This window comes from Fistularia commersonii, chromosome 17 (genome assembly GCF_037954325.1).
Source record: "Fistularia commersonii isolate RoL2024-O1a breed Wild chromosome 17, RoL_Fcom_v1.0, whole genome shotgun sequence".
Taxonomy (NCBI): domain Eukaryota; kingdom Metazoa; phylum Chordata; class Actinopteri; order Syngnathiformes; family Fistulariidae; genus Fistularia; species Fistularia commersonii.
In genome coordinates this window covers 11275410-11296132 of record NC_141300.1, presented here as the reverse complement: position 1 = coordinate 11296132, position 20723 = coordinate 11275410, and the positions used below count along the sequence as shown (strand labels likewise).

The window sequence follows — 20723 nt, the reverse complement described above, 5'->3', positions numbered from 1 at the left end:
TTCAGATTTTATCTTCAATTTTCTATTAGGATAGTCTTTATGTTCTGTGAACATTTCTAAGGATATCAATGACGGTCCCCAGTCACCCAGGTCACGGTTCTCATCAAATCCAGTCATGGCAACTAGGCATCTTATCAAACAAGCTTTTTTCAGTCCCATCTCTTGAGTATCATGAAAAGCCTCTACTTTTTACAATATTTTTTACATATTATTGGCATGTGCTGTTTTATAAATAATAGTGCATAAAACATTAAAAATATAGTGTTAATATACAAGTAGATTTACATGTTATGGCTAACAATTATTATTATTACTTTGTTATTTCCTATTTTCAGTACAAAACTCGTCTTACCACTGGGACAACTTGAGTTCTGCAAAGGCAAAGGGCGGGTTTTATTTTGAAAGGCGGAAGTCGGTGTATGACATAAAGCGGAAATACAAAGAAGACCCGCACTTTTTTCGCTAATCGGACCAATCAGCGAACAGATTTGGCTCGTTTGACCAATCATTGGCTTGAAAATATTCCCGGACGTCTCCGAGCAAATGCAACGGCATTGAAACGAAGTGGAGTAGAGCATCAACGGTTTAGCCACTACCGCATTTTCACCTGAACTTCGAAAATGCCGTATGCCAACCAGCCCACCGTGAAGATTACAGAATTAACAGACGAAAATGTCAAGTTTGTCATAGAAAACACAGATCTGGCGTAAGTATCCGCTTATCCATTCCTGTTAAACGAGGGGCGAACGTTAGCATATAGCTGCTATTGTTAGCAGGGGACTGGTGTTGACTTTTGCAAATGAAACATTAATCATTACACACTTACATTTCTAAAAGTGAAGAGATTTTATACAGGAAATAAAGTTTGACTATTGCAGTACACCACCTTTGTATTATTATCTGGAATTTTCATCTCATTTCTGCACATGTATTTGATCACAGTCTTCAAGTAAATTGCCCATCTCTGTGTGTATGCATGTTATTTTTATGTCGAGACTATTCAGTTTATTTTAGGTTAATATATTATTAAAACTGCACAATTAGAAAGATGCTGACACTGTTTTCATTTCAAGAACTGTTGTCTGGGAGGGATCATGTTTTTCTGTATAACTAACATTAACCTCATGGTATGTTTTGTGCATAGAATTTATGATACATGTCTGGATTTAGATTGCTTTATTTAAAAAACAAATTTTCAACATTGTAGACCATGTCAGTCTGGAATATCGAACAAATTTGAAGAAATGTCACGAGGAGTCATATGCATTAATGTTATTGTATTTATAAGGCTTTTGCTGGCATTTAAATGAATCTGGAATTACTCCAGTAAATACCTCCCTCATGTCTCCCAGCACTATTTCTTTTTGACCCTTGGAGACTCTTTCGTACTATCAACTCGAGTGGAGGAAAAGTTTTGTAAAATTAGTCTTTTTATGTTTCAGAGTGGCCAACTCTCTCCGTCGTGTCTTCATGTCTGAGGTTCCCACCATTGGTAATTACCATATTTTTCATATTTCATGAAATAGATATGTAGGGCCTGTAACTGCCTAGTCAAAACAAGGCAGTTACAGGCAGTTATTTATTCAAATAATGGATGGACTGAACCTGTGCTGTCACAACCGCAGCAATTGACTGGATTCAGATCGATGCCAATTCATCAGTTCTACACGACGAGTTCATCGCACACAGAGTCGGTATGTGTCCAGGAATAATCCGGGTTCCTTCCTGCCCACTGTAAACTTAAAGTCCACTGTTGTGTTTCAGGTCTCATTCCTCTCACCAGCGATGACATCGTGGACAAAATGCAGTATTCCAGGGTGAGTGCGGATCCCTGCAGGGTTTCTACGGGACATCATGTCTAACCAAGGGCAGAAGAAAATCAAAATGTAAACTTCAAATTTTTCATTTTTCATGCAGGACTGCACCTGTGACGATTTTTGTCCGGAGTGTTCTGTGGAGCTGACGTTGGATGTTCGATGTACGGAGGACCAGACGTGTCATGTGACGTCACGTGACCTGCTGTCCAACCATCCTCGAGTCATCCCGGTGTGTGTGTGTTCAAGTGTGTGCTTTTTTGCGGTCAAGTGATTGAAAACTTGGCACTGACTGGGTTTAATTTGGTTTCACAGGTAACGTCTCGGAGTCGGGACAACGATCCCAATGACTACGTGGAACAAGATGGTACAATCGACTCTGGGGAGGAGCATGGTGGTGGTGAGGGGGTCTTTTTGTTCCTATATTGTCACATTTATATGTGCTGTTCGCAGACATTTTGCTGGTGAAGCTCCGTAAAGGCCAGGAGCTGCGACTTCGAGCGTATGCCAAGAAAGGCTTCGGTAAGGAGCACGCCAAGTGGAACCCCACGGCGGGGGTGTCCTTCGAGTACGACCCGGACAATGCCCTACGGCACACAGTCTACCCCCGCCCCGAAGAATGGTACGCCCTGAACTCTCATCATGGCGTCTGAATGAGTGACTGGAGGATTTCCCTAATGGCTTCTCTGTGACTTCCAGGCCCAAGAGTGAATATTCGGAGATAGAGGAGGATGAGGTTCAGGCTCCTTATGACCCCAATGGAAAACCAGAAAGGTGAACCAATAAGTTTTTTTATTCACTTGAGCACATGTGAGGATATAGAACAGTAACATACTGAAACAGTAATACTTTGATTTGCGAGTTGAATTCTGTCATGATGCTGTTAAACTGTTTCAGAACCCAGGTTTTGTTACGTGTTTTTAAATGTATATAAAAAATGGTCATACATTAATATCAGATAAGTATGCCGGAGATGGGCGGAGGAGATTGGTGAAGTTATTCACTGGTGCTCTATCTTTAACTTATTGTCTACACACTTTATGCTACTATCTGTTGCTAAATCTAACTTGCACACTTTGCTACACTTTATGGCTAAACTTCATTTAGTGATAGAGTGAACACTGCTCCTCTCTTAAACCATCAAACTGTTCCTAGCCAGCTTTGAATGACTACCGACGCCTCGTCCATTGACGTTCCTGCTGTCTGCTGCACCAAATCCCTGTAAATTTATCGTGCTTCTTTTTAATAGATGATGCACTTGGTCAGGGTATCTCACCAACAACAACATCTCCATCTCTTCATGGACGAGTCCACAACACACACACACACACACACACACACACACCTTGTATGTGTATTTCCATGATTTTCTCTGGGCTACCTAGTGGTGGGAAACTGTTGGTGTCAAACGCTCATCCCACTCGCTTCTAACTCACATCTGTAGTCGTATCATAAAACAAAAAAATCAACTGAGCTACGGTTCTTATGTTTGAAAACTCTTAAGTCGATTTCTTCCGGGTTCCTCCCACCGTCCAAAAACATGGAGGAGGTTCATTGGAGACCCTGAATTGTCCAGATGTGTGAATGAGAGGATGAACGATTGTATGTTTATGTATGTGAATAGTCCAGAGTGAACCCCATCTCTCACCCAAGCTGGGACAGGATCCAGCAACCCCAAATACAAGATAAGCAGTATAGATAAGGGATGAATTACACACCAATGTTACAACCTGATTCAGTTTTATCTCAGTAAATGAAGGTAGCGACGCCAACAGACCATTTCCCGGCAATTAATTTAACCCTTCAGTACCCTGAAAGAAAAACAAGCATCTGAAAAACATCCTAATCGGAACAGTCACATCTTTGCGCTTTTCTGATGATGTATTTAAGAGGTCAGATCTGCAATTAGGCGGAATCTTCTTTCTGAATATCTTTCTCCCTCCAGGTTCTATTACAACGTGGAGTCCTGCGGGTCGTTGCGTCCCGAGACCATCGTCATGTCTGCGCTGGCCGTCCTGAAGAAGAAACTGAGCGACCTTCAGACGCAGCTGAGCCACGAGATCCAGAGTGATGTCCTGACCATAAACTGAGGCCTCGTCCTCTGGATCTGCCCTAACCCCGGACCCCATCCGTCTGACAGCAGGTTCAGCACGGCCTGTTACACAAGGACACGCAATGCTCCGACTAGAAAAAAAATCACTTTATTTTTCAGGAAAAAAAACCTGATATCATAATCAGAAGATCGTTTGTCTTTGTATGTTTCATATTATTTGCTTGGGATTTGAAAAGTCGTGCAACGTTTTCAGACGGAGGAGAAATCTGCGGTGGACAATTCAAATGACGTTCGCTCACGATCAGAAAGGAAGCTAGCTGAAGAATTAATTCCTGATGCTTAAAAAAAAAAAAAAAAAAACAAGACATCACCTGTGAATGGTTTTGACAGGACATAGTGAAATAGAGCCGTCAAATACAGAAACCTGATCTGACTTAAATGCCGTGATCAACACTTTTTTTTTTTTACATACTGTGTGTTTGGTGAGCCTTTAGGTTCATTGTGAGAAAAATGGAAAATATAAGATCCCAAGCCGAGGCGAGAAGGACTGAGACATTTTAAAAAAAGAAAAATGACGTGCTGCTGCACATGTGTGGTTATTTTATTAAATGTTCCTTTTTTTAATAAACAAGTTTCGGGGAAAGTGATCAGGTTTTTTTTTTCTCGATTGCAGTTTATTTAATGAAATCCATATGATGTATGGATTGATGAATTAAATTCATCAGTGTAAGTGACTGCAAGTGAGTGAGACATGAGTTTGAGAGGTCAGGAAATCTGTGAATTATAGAGAATTATTTGAATATTTAAGAAAAAGGGCTTTAAAATTATCCTGGAACAAGGAAGAATGACTGCAGAACAGGGATAGAACTTATTTGTGGGAGGGAGAAGAGAGGGACATTTTCATGTTTGTCAACTGTAATAAGATACAGACAGTGGAATAAAGTATTTCTGAGTGGTCCGAAGCAGACGGAAAATGTGAAATGGCGCTCTGACGTCCTGCTTCTGTTCGGCACCGCTGGACTTTATTGGTACTTTGGGGAACACTAACCGGAGGAGGGGGTGTGTGGATACCAATCTGACACTCGACGGCACATGAATGATGACCGCATCAATACAAACAAGCCAGCCAGTTTGCTCAGAAACACAACTGACTAAGGCAGCATAGCAGTTGGCGCTCAGTGAGAAGGTACAATTACCGCAGGAGAGCTTTTCTGTGTGGAGGATCCATGTTCTCCCTGTGTCTGCAGGGGGCTCCTCCAGGTTCTCTGGGTTCCTCCCACAGTCCAAAAGCCATGCAGGAGGTTCATTGGAGACCCCAAGTTGTCTTAAGCATGAGAATGAGAGGGTGAACGGTTGTATGTTACGTGGCTCTGTGAGCAATCCCAATGGCAGCCACGAATTGAATATATATATTTATAAATACACGTATAGGTTCATTCCAGACACTGAATTGTAGAGAACTATGAATGAAAGAGTGGATGATCATATGTCTTAATTATGTGAATGGTTGTATGTGGATGAGAGGGTGAATGCTTTCTTGTCTATATGTTGCCCTGTTATCAACCGGGTTGAACCTCTCATCTTGCTCAATGACAACGTGGGAAAGCTCCAGCTCCCCTCCAGTGCAAGATAAGCGGCACATAAAATACATGCGAAAATTCAGTTCCAAATACCTTAATTTCTAGTTGTAGGAAATATCACCCACATGCAAATTCCAAACAATCCAGTTGAAGAATGTTTTGAGTGTTTGTTCATTTCAGGGGTTGTCTGACAGTGCTCCGGTCGAGCTCGGAAACCAGACGCGGTATACCAGCTGGAATCCGCGCCTGCAATCTGCATTTGTCCCGTTTCCCTGCAGGGCACGTTGAAAGTTTACAATGTGAAAGGATGTTGGTCAGACCTCCCGACTCTCAGCCGCAGGCGAGCTGCCTGGAAACAAGCCGGGGGATCTGTCGTTAAAGGTCACTTCTGTCATTTTCGACACGGGGTCTTAGCGGAAAGTGGTTTCCAGCATGTCCAACGTGGAGGGGTAATGATCTCCAGTGGCTTTACAGGCCACAGAGGCAGATCCTCATCTGGACCCTGGTCCTGTTGGGTTTTACGGGAGAAAACTTGAAGCTTTTTCTGGAGAAACCCATACAGTAAGTATAAAAAGGTGTATTCATGTGGGGAGTACGCACACGTCAGCACACTATTGATGTCACTGCCACTTCAACAATGAGGCTACAGTCTGAGTCTGACACACTTTGGTGCTTGAGTGGAAAAAGGATGACCTGCCATCGGGCCGAGGACCCTGGAAACACTTGGGCGCCAAATACACACACTGTACACTCACGGCAGCAGAGAGTAAACTCTGCGGCCCTGACACCAGAGGATCAGCAGGTTCATGGCTGCACAGATGCAGACTGCAGAAGTGGCAGGCTGAGGAAACAGCTTAGGTGCATGATTTTTGCTGAGTTGTTTCTGTACAAAGAGGTAGAGAATGTGTTGATGTGAGAAAATTTGAAATTTTGTGGGTCACACACTCACCATGACAAACTCACAACAAAATCACCTTTCACAAATGATTTTCACTGTTTGGACAAAGGTTTTAATTGAATGTCATTTATTTTTTTTCCATCCTGAGGTTAAGAATGTCTTGAATTATGATACAACTCATTTGTAATCTTAGAATTTTAGAATTGGATTAGAATCTAATATTGCAATTTAATTTTTTTTGTGCTTTCCTGTTATTTTGCACCGGACAACCCATCCTGTGTGTACTTATGTTTTGATTTTGTTTATTTCATTTGATTTATTTATGGTATATTTCAGGTGTCATCCTGTAATTTTTGTACAACACAAAAATCAAAACATCACTTTGCTATTTGCTCGTTCTGATGAATCAGTGAATAAAAATTGTAAGATGTAAAAAGTTTACATTTTCTGAAATAGAAGATCAAATTGGCAAGTTTTGGATTGAAATACATAACTGGAAAGGACCACTGTTTGTGGTTTGTTATGAGCAAACGTTTACATTTTCCAAGTTGAGGAGGCAATTTATTTTGACAGGAATTATAACCGTATTATGGTGTGAAAACCTAAGTTGGAGGATGTGAAGGAAAAATGGCTTGAATGTGTTTCAGCGACGTTTCTGCTTATGAATTATTTGTTACCGAAGGTCACATCTGCGTGTTGTTCCTTTTTTCAAAAGGATGTACCACGTTGCTGGTTGATTTGTGGAAACAGAAAAATGTAAATTTTCATGAACAAAAAATGTATATATATATATATTATGCATTTTTGATGGACGTAACGTAGTTTAGTTGCAGGTTTTTCAGTGAAAATTTAAAAATAAAAAGAAGAACGCAAGCGTTTCCACATTTGCGTCGCAGTCCTTTGTGCAACGGGAGCGGAGCGAGGCCAGGTCACGTGGGTTCGTCACTGAGGCGGAAATGAAAGTTCACCAGCGACAGCCGCGGAGCGCAGCCGAGAAAGGTACGCCAAAGTCTCCGTCCGGGCCCGTTTTTCCACCGTGTCAATGTATATACCGCATGGCAGTATTAATCACGCAACTACCGAGGTGGTTTTAGACCTCGTCGGATGTTTTCTGCTGGTTTTATGGACGCGTCCTTTAAAGAAAATCCCCTGCGAAGCCTCCTTGCTAACTGTTAGCTTAGTAACTCAGAAAAACATACCAGTGTTAGCCGCAGCCAACCGGATATGTCACAGACATTTCGTCAAAACAAAAGTGAACGTATTCAGCGCATTGTCGGGTGTAATTGTGTACACAAGCGCATCGACCATCACCGTATAATAGCAGTAATAATAATAATAATAATCTATTTTTTCTTCTTTCGGCTTTTCCCTTCAGGGTTCGCCACAGCGAATCAACTTTCCCCATCTCGCCCTAATACTGCTACTACTAATACTACTACTACTACTACTAATAATAATAATAACAATAATATTAATAATAAAAATACAGTTTATTTAAGTCGGTGCGTAATATACTTACAGGGCCATAGCCGCCCGTCGCTCTGGTGGTCATCTTAACACCTTTTCATCAGCAGTATCTCATTAGCAACTCAATATTATGTGTTCAGGATGTTGGGAGAATTTTTCCATTAAAATTTTCGCCACATCCCCCTGCCTTCCTTGCAAACGTCATTATTATCCAGGCGGAATGTAGTTACCTGTGTGACTTTTACTCTGAAAGTAAAGCGGAAATATGTCGCCGCAGCCTCTCCGTTGCTTGACTGTTGATGCATAGAAACGCCTTGATCATCTTCCGTGTTTGTGTTTTTGTGCGCAGCGGGTATTTAAACACAAGAACATTCAACGCCGTTTAACATTTGAATTTCTTTTGGTGTGTCTCCAGCCGCCGCGTGTCCGTGGATGGTGTAGCTAACGCTGTCAGCTGCGAGCACAAGGTTGTCGGAAGATTTTGTTTGTGTATCTATGTATATGTTGTGTGTTCCGTTTGGTTAGCTTCCCTCTGTTGTTGTTGTTGTTGTTATGTTTGGTCTCCCAACTGTGTGTTTTGATGGGATCCTTGTCACATCTGGACCCACAGCAGGGAATATCACCACCACTTTCCACGGTGGTGCGTCTACTTACCAGGAGAAGAAAACAGCTTAAATGACAGTAAACAACAAAGATGTCATTGAAATGAAACTGAAACACCTTAGGCTACATGTGTGGCCTTTAAAGGGCAAAGGGTGCAAATTATCTTGGTCAGTAAGCTGACCCCACTGATGCTCAAAAAACTTCTTTTTGGCTTTAAATTCACATCAAAATTGACATTTTATTAATGTTTCGTGCAGACATTTGATTAAAAGCCTTGCTAATCTAATACGATGTTGAATTGATGTTTCTCAGAGGTTAGTCTGTGCTTGGCAATAATAACCAAGATATCTCTCCATCACTGTCTGTCAGGGCTGTTCATTTCTGCACATGATTCAGTAGTTTGTAGTTAAAGTTACCCTCAAAGATACCCCACAATCAATGATCATGGTAAATAGTGCTCTAATCACTTTGCGGTTCTGAAGTTCTTTACACGGGATCACACACACTGATGGTGGCAGAACTGCCCCGCAAGGTGCTTACCTTGCATGAGATCGAGACTGCAAGAAGTAATCTGAAAATCAGATAGAAGGTATTTTAAAAGTCATCCAAAAAAAACCTCTGCCATTGGTGCTGTTTGTTTAATAAGAGGCTTACAGAGCAGTTTTGTCTGGTGTCATTTTATGGCGTGAAAAGTGACCCACATCCGTGTGTTGCAGAGCTGTGATGTCATGGCAGCAGCCAGCGTGACCAGAGGTCCCGGCGGCATCCCGACCACCGAGAAGTCCCAGTTGACCTTGAAAGGTAATAATCTTTTTTTAATTTATGTAATATGTGAAACTTGGCAACTGTGACACATGTTCTTAGTCTTGTTCATTATCAGATGCAAAGTAGACTGATTAAAAATACTATTTCTTTATTTATTCATCTATTTTAATGACAACTCTTAATTAAAATAATTTAAGACTGAAATCATTTTTAATATTTGTTTAGCTTAATTTGCTCGCCATTGCTCACTGCCGTGGGATAAGGCCGTACTGTATCAATCTTCTAAAACTAGCATGTTCGTACTTAAGGCGTCTTTCACTTCAAAATGCTTAAATGAACAATATGATAAATTCTGCTACAATTTGCTCCGGTAATCAGAAGAAATTACCAGAGATTTCCCAGAAATCTAGTGTGTATTGTCCAGATTTATTAATTTAGACCCTAAAATGTCCATTCACAATGTGAGTAAAAGGTTGTATTTATCTATTTGTTTAAACTGACTTGTGAAAAAGAATTTTTGAAGCTACTTAGTGATGTTTCTAAGGTTGTAGCATCAAGCAGGTATAACGTTAGCTTTCCTCTTGAGCCAATCCCACGCCAGGATACAACCAGAGGGCTGTGACAGGGAGGGCATCCGACATGAAACTAAATATGCTGCTCAAACATGTCTTCCCAGGAGATTTATGAATGGAATGAAAGAGGACATGAAGTTAGTCGGTGTGAGAAGAGAGGGTTAGATGGAGGCAGGTGATTGGTTGTCGGGAGAGGTTTCCCCTGTGGCTACAAAAGCAATTCATATCCCTGCTGGAAAAGGAATGAATGTAGATGAAGGTGTTAAATCACAAGATGCGTGAATGCTTCTGTGGTTGTATGACTTAAAAAAAAAAAAAAAAAAACACAAATTACCCCCCCCCCCCACCATGTATTTACATTTTTTGTCTTAAATGGATGAACCTCTTGGGCGGCAGGGCTTCATAATGGAGCCGCAACACAAAACACCGCTGCATGGAATCGATCCATTTGCAAAATGTACTCAAAATGATAAAGGACTGCGGGATGGGAAAATATAAGGATTCCTTCCCGCTCCAGGGGGATGTGAGAGCGCCAAATGTGATCACGTGGTGCGTTCGAGACCCACGAAACAAGACTGGTATTACAGAGTTCAGCTGAATGAACAAGAAGGAACAAGTCCAACGCAGTAACAGAGCAGAAAATACCAAACAAACACGGAGTCGAAAGGCAAAGCTCCTGGTCTGATCTTATGTTGTGTGTCCAGAGATATTAAACGGCTACTCGCCGATTCAGGGTCGCCGACGGGCAGTGAGTGAAGATTGCTCTTGTCATCACTGGCAACGTGACTCAGATCCAATTGTCTCCATAAGGCCAAGGCATAGCGAATAAAACAATCACTGGCCCAGGCTCATGCTGCACGGACCTTGTCTCCGGGGACTCTGAGCAGGGCCGGGACGCAACATCTGCAAGAAACTGCAGCCGAATCAACAAAATACCTGAACATTTAATTTCTTTAAAGGATAAATCTTCTAGAAATCAGCTATTAATGTGCATGCATTTACTTGGAAGTTAAATAATATGTGTGACGTGTCTGTAACGCAGAACGGTAGCGTGACGCCCCCGTATCTCCGAACCAAGCTCTAAAAAAATCCCCTGCACACTGGATCCACAGCCTCTGCCTCTGTTGTGTGTGTTTATTGAAGCCCGTCTGGTGAGGAAAGTAAAATAAACCGCTGGGATGTAGGAACACAAACATCCAGCGGAAATTTTCCATCGGGAATAAAAACTTCCAGTTACAGGTTTAAATTTTTTATTTTTTTTATTTTCTGTGATGCCACAGATGTGCCACATGAGGGTGCTGTTTGTGTTTATTTACTGGTTGACTTACGCGAGGCCAAGCCTGGTGTCCGAAATCCAGAAAGATTGCAGGTGTGCACAGTCAGATGTCTGGTGAAGCTCGGACAAGGAAGTGGCCGCCGGACTGACAAGTAAAAGTGTTTTAAAAACACAAAATATTCACCACAGGTATATTCGTGCTCAACCATGGGATCTAAATAGATGACAGCTGCTGTTGAATATCGGCTGTTTTTTTAGATGACAAACCCACATCCACCATCTTAGATTGATCAGCCCTGGAATTCCAATGTTATGTCATGAAAGCGTCTCTGCAGGACAATACATCACTCGTGGGGGTTAATCTCCGTGTGTGTGTGCGTGTGTATGTCAGTGCTTTCAGCGAAGCCCCAGTCTCCCAAGCTGCCGAACCGCCACTCCCGGCTCAGCTCGTTCGTGGAGGTGACAGCCGACGGCCTGAGCAGCGAGACCAAGAAAACGGGCAAACGCAGCGGGCACCTCGAGCTGCAGTGGAATGAAGATCTCACACTGTTAGAGCAACGGGCATCACACACACACACAAACAGAATCTCAATCTATTTCATGCATTAAATCATTTTATATCACGTTTATAGTCTCCATAATGTTTTAAATAGACATTTATATATGTTGCAGTCTGTGATAAAATTGTGTGTGTTGCAGTAATGTGACGCCTCAGAGTCGCCTGGACCTGAAGCTGTGGAGCTGTCACACCCTGAGGAAGGAGCTCCTGGGCAGCGCCACCATAGACCTGCTAGACACACTACGCTCACACGATGGCAAAAGTAAGCCCACGCTCTTGAGAGAGGGAGCGAAAGAAAATAAGTCAAGGGCAAATTTAACATTCGATACATCGGCGATGGACCTGCGTGTGAGTTTGATTCAGGTCAGTCACTCCAGAGGAAGAGGAAACCCTGTGTCAGTGTCTTTTGTCATGATACCTCAATAGGGGCTTTGGAGGAATTTCTCCAAATTTGGTCCTGGAGTTGACACAGGCTCCCGGACGGGGCAGATTAGATTGTGGTGGAAGAAACAACAGGGGGAAGAAACAACACGGGGGCGTTGTGATGCCGTGCCAAAGTTCAGTGTCATGCAGTCGTCTCCCCCCAAAGCTTGTTTGCTGGGACAGCCAATTCTGGAAAACAACCATCCAGTGACTCGCACTTTATTATTCGTAATCTTGGGTCTGGCAGCTCTATAAGATTAACGCTGCTGTCAACCTGATTATTTTAGAAATCAGCCAGAAACCATAAAAGGGGCAAGAGACGAGATTGGATCAATGCATGGAATCTGCACACATGTTTTCAAAAAACTGCTGAAACAAGGGGGGTAAATATAAACCCTCTGTTTTTAAATATAAAAACTGCATGGGTCCCCGATATCCAGCAGGGGAAAAGGACAGATCACTCCTGGTTTATATTGCTGGCCCCGCTCCCTCTGACGCTGTTGCAACCTATATCTTCACACATTCATCTTGGGGAAATTGCACGTATAAGTGTTTCCAGAAGCGACATTTATGCGGCAATAAGTGCATTTAGCCGATTAATTGCTGGCGAATTGTGATATTCGTGGTTGAACCGAGTAGCGTGATGTCATTTCCAAGGCTCGAGTTCCCCGGAATGCGCCGCCTGTCTTATTCGCCGTGTAACTGGATGCGCGGGAGATGTTCCAGGTTCCGGTCATTTGGGGGCGTCGCGCTTCTTGTCCCACGGGTTGGCGGCTCTGCGGGCACACACTTTGGCCCGACCTGAACGCAGGTAGACTCACTGTGGCGACCTGGGGTGACCCCCCCACCCCCCACACTTCATGTGGGAAAAGCGGGTGTTTCTAATTCTTGGCTGAAGGCTTGGCGAAGGCTGTGTGGAAACACCAACTCAGTTTCACTTCCCGGTAATTTTCTCTTAATTTCTTCAGCTCATTTATAGTGCCGCTTTCAGATAGTGGTACATTTCTCTCCAGGTAACCCCCCCAGGTGGTGTGTGAGTTTATTAGCTTCCTGCTCGTTTCTGGACACATTTCAGGCATTTTCACGATTATTTTAGGCACGTTTGACTTTGATTTTGAATCATCTCGCTGACCAGCATGAGCTGATTGAGGAGGAGCATCCAGGGTACTGGATGGCGTACACGTGACACACACACACACACAGTGATAGTTGTTTGTGTGAAACCAGCATCATGCAAAGCATGATGGATGTCTCCTCTGTGTTTTATCACTACAGCCTTCGTACCTACCTAACCCAGCCATGCTTTCTCTCTCCCTCCTCTCTCTTTCTCTCCCCCACTCTCTCTTCCTCCTCCCTCTAGTGGAGAACGTCCAGATGAGTCTGGTGCTACAGACGGAGAACAAAGGATCGGTTGTAGCAGGAGGCGAGCTCAACGTCTGTCTGGACGGCATGGTTGTTGATCTGGGCTCGTTGCCCAATGGCAGCACAGCGGCAGACAGTGAGCCCCGCCTATAACACATGCGCGTGCACGCGCACTCACACACACACACACTCCGAATGCACAGAGGAGCACACTTCAGCTCCCTCATGAAAAGCTTCTTACGCACAAGGAATTCATTTCGGGTTAAACGTCCCTGGAGGTGTAGAGGGAGAAATAACAGAATTTAAAAAATTATTAAAATACAACTTAATCTTAACGTAGACATTAAACAGCCGCATCTCCTTTTAGGAAAGGCATTTTTTTCTCCCTTTTTTTTTAATTTGTCATAAATTGTTTAAAGATGGTAAAATGGTCCCTACTTATATAATGCTTTCACACATTGCAGTTTCAAAGCACCTTACGTAAGAAAGCATTCATTCAGTGCCTTGCCCAAGGGCGCTACACACACAGACGGCGGTGCAGGCGTGCAGGAATCAAATCCACCAACCCCTTCCATGCTGAGTCAGACTAGCACAGATCTTGAGGAAGTGACTTCGAAATATCCGAAAAATTACCAGAATTTGAAACGGAAGTCACCCCAGTGAACTTAGCTGCAGAAGTCTCAAGGTGTTTTACGAGAGAAATGAATACCGGCGAAGAAATGACCTGAAAATCAGCAGCGAGTTCTGAATGAGGAAAGTTGATTAGAAAATTATTTGTAACTTATCGAAACTCGTGTGTAAGCTGACCTGAAAGTCATCAGATTCACTAAAAAATGCACTTTGGGGGGAAAATTACATTTGAAAATGAAAAGTGGATTTTAAGGCTCCGCTTCTAGATTTTCTCTTCACATCCTAATCCAATCCTAGTTTGTTGATACCAATTCAAATTAACCAGAGTTACTGGGAGCAAATCGTCCTTCCCTCCGATTGAATAGCCCAATAGCCCAGACAGTGCTTTGCATGGGAGGTCTGCTGCCATCTGTGTGCTATAAATGAATGGGTGAATGCTCTCTAGGGTAAAGTTCTTTTAAAGCACGTATATAAGCAGAGACCATTTAATATTTAAAGCTTGAATTTTTTTTTTTTGTTTTTGTGTTTTTCATTGAAAGTTTCTGTTTCATCCACTTCATACAAACAGAGATGAATCCAGAGGACACTCACATCTGTGGACCAACATGCAAGCAAATGAAACTTTGTCAATAGCATCTTTCTCAGAAAGGCATGCACGCACACACACACACACACACACACACTATATCGCAGAGACATCCAGACAAGTCATTAGTGCACACAACACCGCAAAATTAAACCAGTTCTGCTCTCACTCTTTCCCATCCTGTCCCTCCTCGATGTTTGCTAATATTGCCAATAACCACACACACACACACACACACACACTGGAGTACAGTAGGATGTTTGTGTGTTCCTTCCGCGCTGGTAACGAGTGTATGTCCCCCCCCTCCCTGGAAAAAGCCAGAAGGTTTACATTGTGTAAATGAAAGCTTTCCAGAATTTTCTTTTCCAGTCGCAACACAAGTGTTTTTTGCCGCCCGCTGAGATGAGGTCAAGGTTCGCGGATGTGAGACACGCATGGGCCAGCATAGGCGTGTATAGTGAACACAAGTTGAATACAAGGTGACTTTAGCACTCCAGCAGGTGTTAATAAAAATTAGTGCAGGCACTCTTCCCCAGCTGTGATGCTAATATGGAATTGTGACATGGTTCATTAGTTGACAGGTATTTTTAGTTTGATTTTTTTTTTTTTGCATTAAAAACAGTCATTTTCTATGTATTTTATTATTTTGCTTTATTGCAGTGATGCTGCCTCCTGGTAGATGCACTACAATAAAGCAAGCGTTGATCTCAGTCCAGCAGGGCGCAACCCGGCGCCCCCCCCAGACCTGTGGGATCATTTCATGGTCCCTGACATTTCACACATTTATTGACTGTTTTGATTTTCCAGGTGCTAATGTTTGATTTTTCTTCGTGGTTTGGATGCTAGGATCCAAGTGTCTTTGCTTTTTGACCAAGTACTGTGATTCAGCTGCGAACACACATACACACACAGAGCCCACAGTGTGTCCTGGTAAAGACCCAGCAGTCATGTCTGTGGCCTGTTGCCGTGGCACCTTAAATATGTCTCTTTGTGACAGCTTATACGCCAACTGTGTGTTGATGTATATGGTGTATCGTGTGTGTCATCACAATATGTGTGCGTCTGCATGAGTGTGCAAGACTGTTGCTGAGGTGTCAGTAAATCATCAGAATCAATGCGATGTTCGATACATTTCCAGGGACTCATTCGATGTCAGGCAAAAAATGATTTTAGTTTTCTTAAACCTACTTTCAGTGGCATGATTGCTGGGTAACCCACAGCGTTGTCACAGCATGTCTACACACTTGTGTTTTCAGAATGTAAACGATAAGGCGTTGCTTATCCCGCCATAGCCGAGTGAGATGGTTGGACTTTCTGCATCCTGTTTTCAGACGGTTTGATTGACAGGTGGAACTTGACCCAGTGGGAGTAAAAAAAAAGCTCTTTGTGTCTAACAAGGTCAGAACACAAAGGAGGGGGATTGGGACAGCATGAAATTACACACACACCTACCTTTTCATATCGTTGTTAAAAGGTTACGATACATCGTAAAGAGACTCATAAAAGTTGCTTGCATATACACACACACACACACATATTCATACAATCAAATACATCAGGAGTGCTCTTTTGGTCACCTGTTTTGGGGAATTGTAATTGTCTTAGCTTAGTCACTTATTGGGTTATTTACAGTATGGATATGTGTGAGCTTACCTTGCCCGGAATGACGTGTGTGTGTGTGCGTGTGTGCGTCCACTTGAGGCACTTGTCTTTTGAATTGTTTTTGTAGTGTCGACAATAAATTACCTAGAAATCAGGAGTGACCGGAAACTCTCCAAGAAATGATCTCAGAAAATCTGGAGAAACCCCCCCCCTAGCAGGAAAATGTTATGAATGTTGAAAGTTATGGGAAAAATTTATCTCAGTGGAAAATAGTGGAAAAATAACCTGATATCAGCTGATTGGCCCCAGGGATGAGCAAGAAAATCCCTGAGGAGAAGACATCTGAGAAATGATTTAGTATATTTAAAGGAAATTACCTGAAAATGAGGAAAAAGATGACCTAAAGTCTTCAAATTCAGTTGGCAAGAAGCGAAGTATCTGTGTGCATGTACATATGTTTTACATTGATGTGTGTGATGTGTTCATGTGTGTGTGTGTGTGTGTGTGTGTGTATGTGCGTGCATTCGTGTGCGTGTGCACAGTGTGCCTGGAATATGCCCAGATTATAAAGGTAGGAGTGTGTTGCCTTCAGGTACTGTTAGGGCTCTGTGTTCTCACTCTGAACGCACCTCTGTTAGCGTGCAGCGCTAACTCATTTCCCCCTGGCCGCTTCTATAAACAAACCCTTGTACTGAAAGACGGGGAGACACATTTCAGCCTGTGGAATATTGACACACTTAGAAGTGGCACAGCACACTTTCTACACACACACACACACACACACCAGTGCCTCTGAAGCCACGATCCACATCAGACTCCATGTGCTGGTTGCTAACTTAACAGAACACTGTATCACTTTTTTTATGCATAAAAAGTTGTTGCTGAATTTGCCTCCCCAAATGTTTTTGTGCAGGTTACTAATTTTTGCTAATTCATCAATTGACGCTAACTATTTATTTATTTTTGTCTGGGTAGTTTTTATGATTTTCAGATCAATTTCTATAAAATTGAAATATAAAATGTCAAATTTCATTTATTTCTATGCACAGTCTTCTTGGGTCATTATCCTGCATTCTGGTATAAAGTATTTTAGAAATGTCATTTTTTTTTAATGAATCAATTTTTCATGTAGGAAACATGGTGTAAAGGTCAATGGTCCCGATCATGAGGTACAGATGTGATGTATACTTCCATTCATTCCTGTTTCTCCTGAGCCTCTCAAAGAACATTGTGTTGTTTTTAATATAGTTTAGTGTACATCTTCAGATGCCCAATGACTAGGACTTCAGTATAGCACATGCACACACACACACACATTGCTAATTAGACTTGTTCCATTAAGAGGGCGGAGGTGAAGAACTCAGGCACAATGGCTTCTCCTCAACACCCTGTTTATTTTTCTGTATATCCAGCAGCTACTCGCACAAGAAGCCCTTTCATAGCCACAAAACGTGTGTGTGTGTGTGTGTGTGTGTGTGTGTGTGTGTGTGTGTGTGTGTGTGTGTGTGTGTGTGTGTGTGTGTGTGTGTGTGTGTGTGTGTGTGTGTGTGTGTGTGTGTGTGTGTGTGTGTGTGTGTGTGATTCGTGCACATGCCGACATGTCAGTCAAATTACTAGCTATACTTAAAAAAAGAGAGAGGATGTATGTCATGTTATGAATGTGTTGAACCTATGTTTGTCCACCTACGCTTGTGTGTGTGTGAGTGTGAAAGAGTGAGGAGAGACAGAGTGAGCGAGTGTCTGACAAGGACATTTTTCATGTCATATTTAATGAAAAGTAAGTTGTGTGGTTTCCAGTCACAGTTAGGAACAACTGTATAGTCACACATTCCCTCACAACCATAAGGCCACATAGCCCCCCCCACTAACACACACACACACACACACACGTGCAGACACTCACACACATTGCACAGTAACGTGTGAGCATGAATGGTCTCTATTAAACCACCAATTGCGTGATGCAACTTTATATGGATCGAATTATTGAAGAAGGGTTTTTTTTTTTTTTTTTCTACAGACAGAAAGTAGCCTGGCGTTTAATAGATGTGTGTTTGGTCATTGTCTGAACAGCTGAGGAAATGAATCAATGTCTGCGGAGCTCAGTATGATTCTCGGCGTGACAGCACACTCCACAAACCCTCCTCCTGCCAGTCGTGTTCCAAATCCCTCTTGAGTTTTTACATTTAAGCTTGAAAATTAATTGAATTTTCTTCCAGGAGACATTTGTTGTTGCTCGAGTATTCCCCCCTCGTCCATAAATCAATGAAGGCAGAACTGAAAAGATGTGTTAACATATTCACGATGTTAATGGCCATGTGTGTGTGAGTGTGTGCGCGCGCAAGCACACACCTAGGGAGTAAAGAACCCAGGGGTTTAAAACTCAAGTTCAAAATGATGATAAATGTCGGTGCCCTCGCACCCCTAATGGTTTTGCCGCCAACCCACTGTTGTGTCGACGCTCCTCATCCGGTGGTGTTTGAAAAGTGGCGGCTGCCACCGCGAGGCTTCCTGAGGAGGAAAATCCTGTTTTTGCCGGGGATATTATCAACCCAACAAAGCGAAGCCCAGAATTAGCGCGTTAATGTGGCCAACAGGAAGTCGATCCTCCATCCATCTTATTTTCCACAGCATGCCCGTGCTCTCTGCACCTCTCCTATGTTGACGGTCAATGTTGATCAACTTCTTCTTAACAAACTACAATTTGAAATTTAAAAATGTCCTCTTTCCTTGTCGGATCATGAGTCTGCTTGCCCCGTTGTCACAGAAACGCCCGATTGACAACCCGCTGTTTCACCGTGTGTTTCAGAGACGCTGCCGTCGGACAGACCCAACCTGAGGAGGACGCAGAGTGAGGAGACCCCTAGTGCCACAGGCGCTCACAGCAGGTTGAGAAACACACACACACACACACACACACACACACACACACACACACACACACACACACACAAACAGCACAGATTGAACAGACTGAACCAGCCCAATTGAAGCTCTGAAACCTCCTTCCCTGTTGCCGTGATCGTTCTCACCAGAAAGGAGAAGAGCCTGGCCTTCCGTTGCATTCTTTGCTCTGCGCTCTCGGCCAGTAAAGGGAAAGGTAGTGCCGGTGTTGTCCAAGTTACCAGAACTTAAAATTCCCGAGCCCGCTGAATGTCTGCTCCGATGTGACGAGCAAACTCCAATGCCGGCATCCAACAGCCGCTTGGCTCAGAGGGACGCTCTCAGTCGAAGCGAGAGTGAGAGAGGGGCAGGAAGCCGGAGCTGTGAGTCACCGGCAAAGATTACAGGAGTGAAAATTATTGGTATTTTATGATGGTTCTTTGTCATTTTAAGACAGTTACATCACCGTTTTTGGGTTTTGGACATCCGGGATGCAAATCAACATTTTAACATTTTCTGATATTATATAAGAGCCGAACCTGACGAAACTGGCGCAAGGATAAAATGGCTTAGTATTTGGAGATACATTGTCATCACATGCACTCAACAGTACCTGCAGTCGGCTTCGGGCATTTTACCATTGCTGTAGTTTTAAAGGAGTTCAAATATGATGAAAGAAATGTAAATGGCCAAGTTTTACATACACGCACGTTTAAAACTTGTTTTGGGATGTTGAGGCTACCGGCGACAACAGACAGGTCCGCGTGCCCTGAGCTGTGACTTCTAGCCTTGGAACAATTCTGTTTTTTATTTAAAAAATGAAGCATTCTCTTTTGTTATTTCAGCACGCACTTTTTCATACAGTCACATACAAATAGGTTTTAGGGAAGTTTCGAAATGTTTACGGTGCACGCTTAGCCATTTGTAGGCAGGAGGCAGTCTGCAAAGCATACATTGGATTGGAGGCTTTTCAGTATGTTTGGGTCGGCAACGTGGAACATTTGGCTCAGCCAAGTTCAATATCCCACGTTCTCAGCGATAACACACACACACACATATATAGCCGGCATCTCAAACCGCTCAGATGTGGACGCTGCGGTCCAATAAAAAGAGCAAAAAGCTCAATTAAAACGGGCCCTCGTGTTTTTTTTCCTAAAACGCTGTTTGCCGCGCGCCCCGTATGAAAACCATAAAGCCGAGGATTAATTGTTCTCAAAATAAACGGAGGGAAGAAGAAGGAGCCCAGTGTGGTCGACTCAAACACTTCAACCCCCCGCCGGCACCACCACCAGAATGTGGTTTCAGACACTGCTCTCACTGGCTAGAACAGCAGTCGGATAATAAATAGTGGAACAGTCTGCATGTGCGTGCGTGCGTGTGTGTGTGTGTGTGTGTGTTGGGGGGCGTGCATGGGGTCAGATGGTATTTCCCTCCAACCGCTGTAGGGGGGCATTAAAGACAGGTTCAGCCAGGAGTCCAAACCGCCGCTGTCATGGAGAAGTAGTCAACATCTCCAGCCGGTTTGCGATCAGCGGGGAGGTACGGTGGCTCCGCAGGCCAAAACTCATCAATACTGCTCAGAAGGATTTTCTTGAGGGGGGGAAGTTGCAGTATTTTTGGCTGCGCAGCAATGTTTTGTTGGAACAAAAA

General features: G+C 43.2%; 2 protein-coding genes across 4 annotated transcripts in view; both read left to right on the top strand.

Annotated features, from left to right (window-relative positions):
- Positions 1-542: 542 nt before the first annotated feature.
- polr2c (RNA polymerase II subunit C) lies at positions 543-4510 on the top strand. Its single transcript, XM_086163201.1, has 9 exons — positions 543-706; positions 1443-1492; positions 1626-1694; positions 1765-1817; positions 1918-2046; positions 2130-2181; positions 2268-2436; positions 2514-2588; positions 3760-4510. The coding sequence occupies exons 1-9, from the start codon at positions 621-623 to the stop codon at positions 3902-3904; spliced, it is 828 nt and encodes a 275-aa protein (XP_086019327.1). The 5' UTR covers positions 543-620; the 3' UTR covers positions 3905-4510.
- Positions 4511-7272: 2762 nt separating this feature from the next.
- Positions 7273-20723, top strand: part of wwp2 (WW domain containing E3 ubiquitin protein ligase 2) — a 39326-nt gene continuing 25875 nt past the window's right edge. For 2 of the 3 annotated variants that reach the window (XM_086162933.1, XM_086162931.1), the window contains exons 1-6: positions 7273-7344; positions 9132-9216; positions 11420-11576; positions 11728-11849; positions 13371-13508; positions 19000-19078. In XM_086162933.1, coding sequence (XP_086019059.1) covers positions 9144-9216; positions 11420-11576; positions 11728-11849; positions 13371-13508; positions 19000-19078 — 569 coding nt within the window. In that variant the 5' untranslated portion in view covers positions 7273-7344; positions 9132-9143. Of the gene's footprint in view, positions 7345-8227; positions 8280-9131; positions 9217-11419; positions 11577-11727; positions 11850-13370; positions 13509-18999; positions 19079-20723 lie in introns of all 3 variants that reach the window. The other variant, XM_086162932.1, reaches the window with a different exon arrangement.

Excerpts from the sequence above, each read along its gene's own strand:
- polr2c (XM_086163201.1), top strand. The coding sequence starts at position 621 with ATGCCGTATGCCAACCAGCCCACCGTGAAGATTACAGAATTAACAGAC. Across the intron at positions 2,437-2,513 it reads TACCCCCGCCCCGAAGAATG|GCCCAAGAGTGAATATTCGG; the intron begins GTACGCCCTGAA and ends TGTGACTTCCAG. Across the intron at positions 2,589-3,759 it reads CCCAATGGAAAACCAGAAAG|GTTCTATTACAACGTGGAGT; the intron begins GTGAACCAATAA and ends TTCTCCCTCCAG.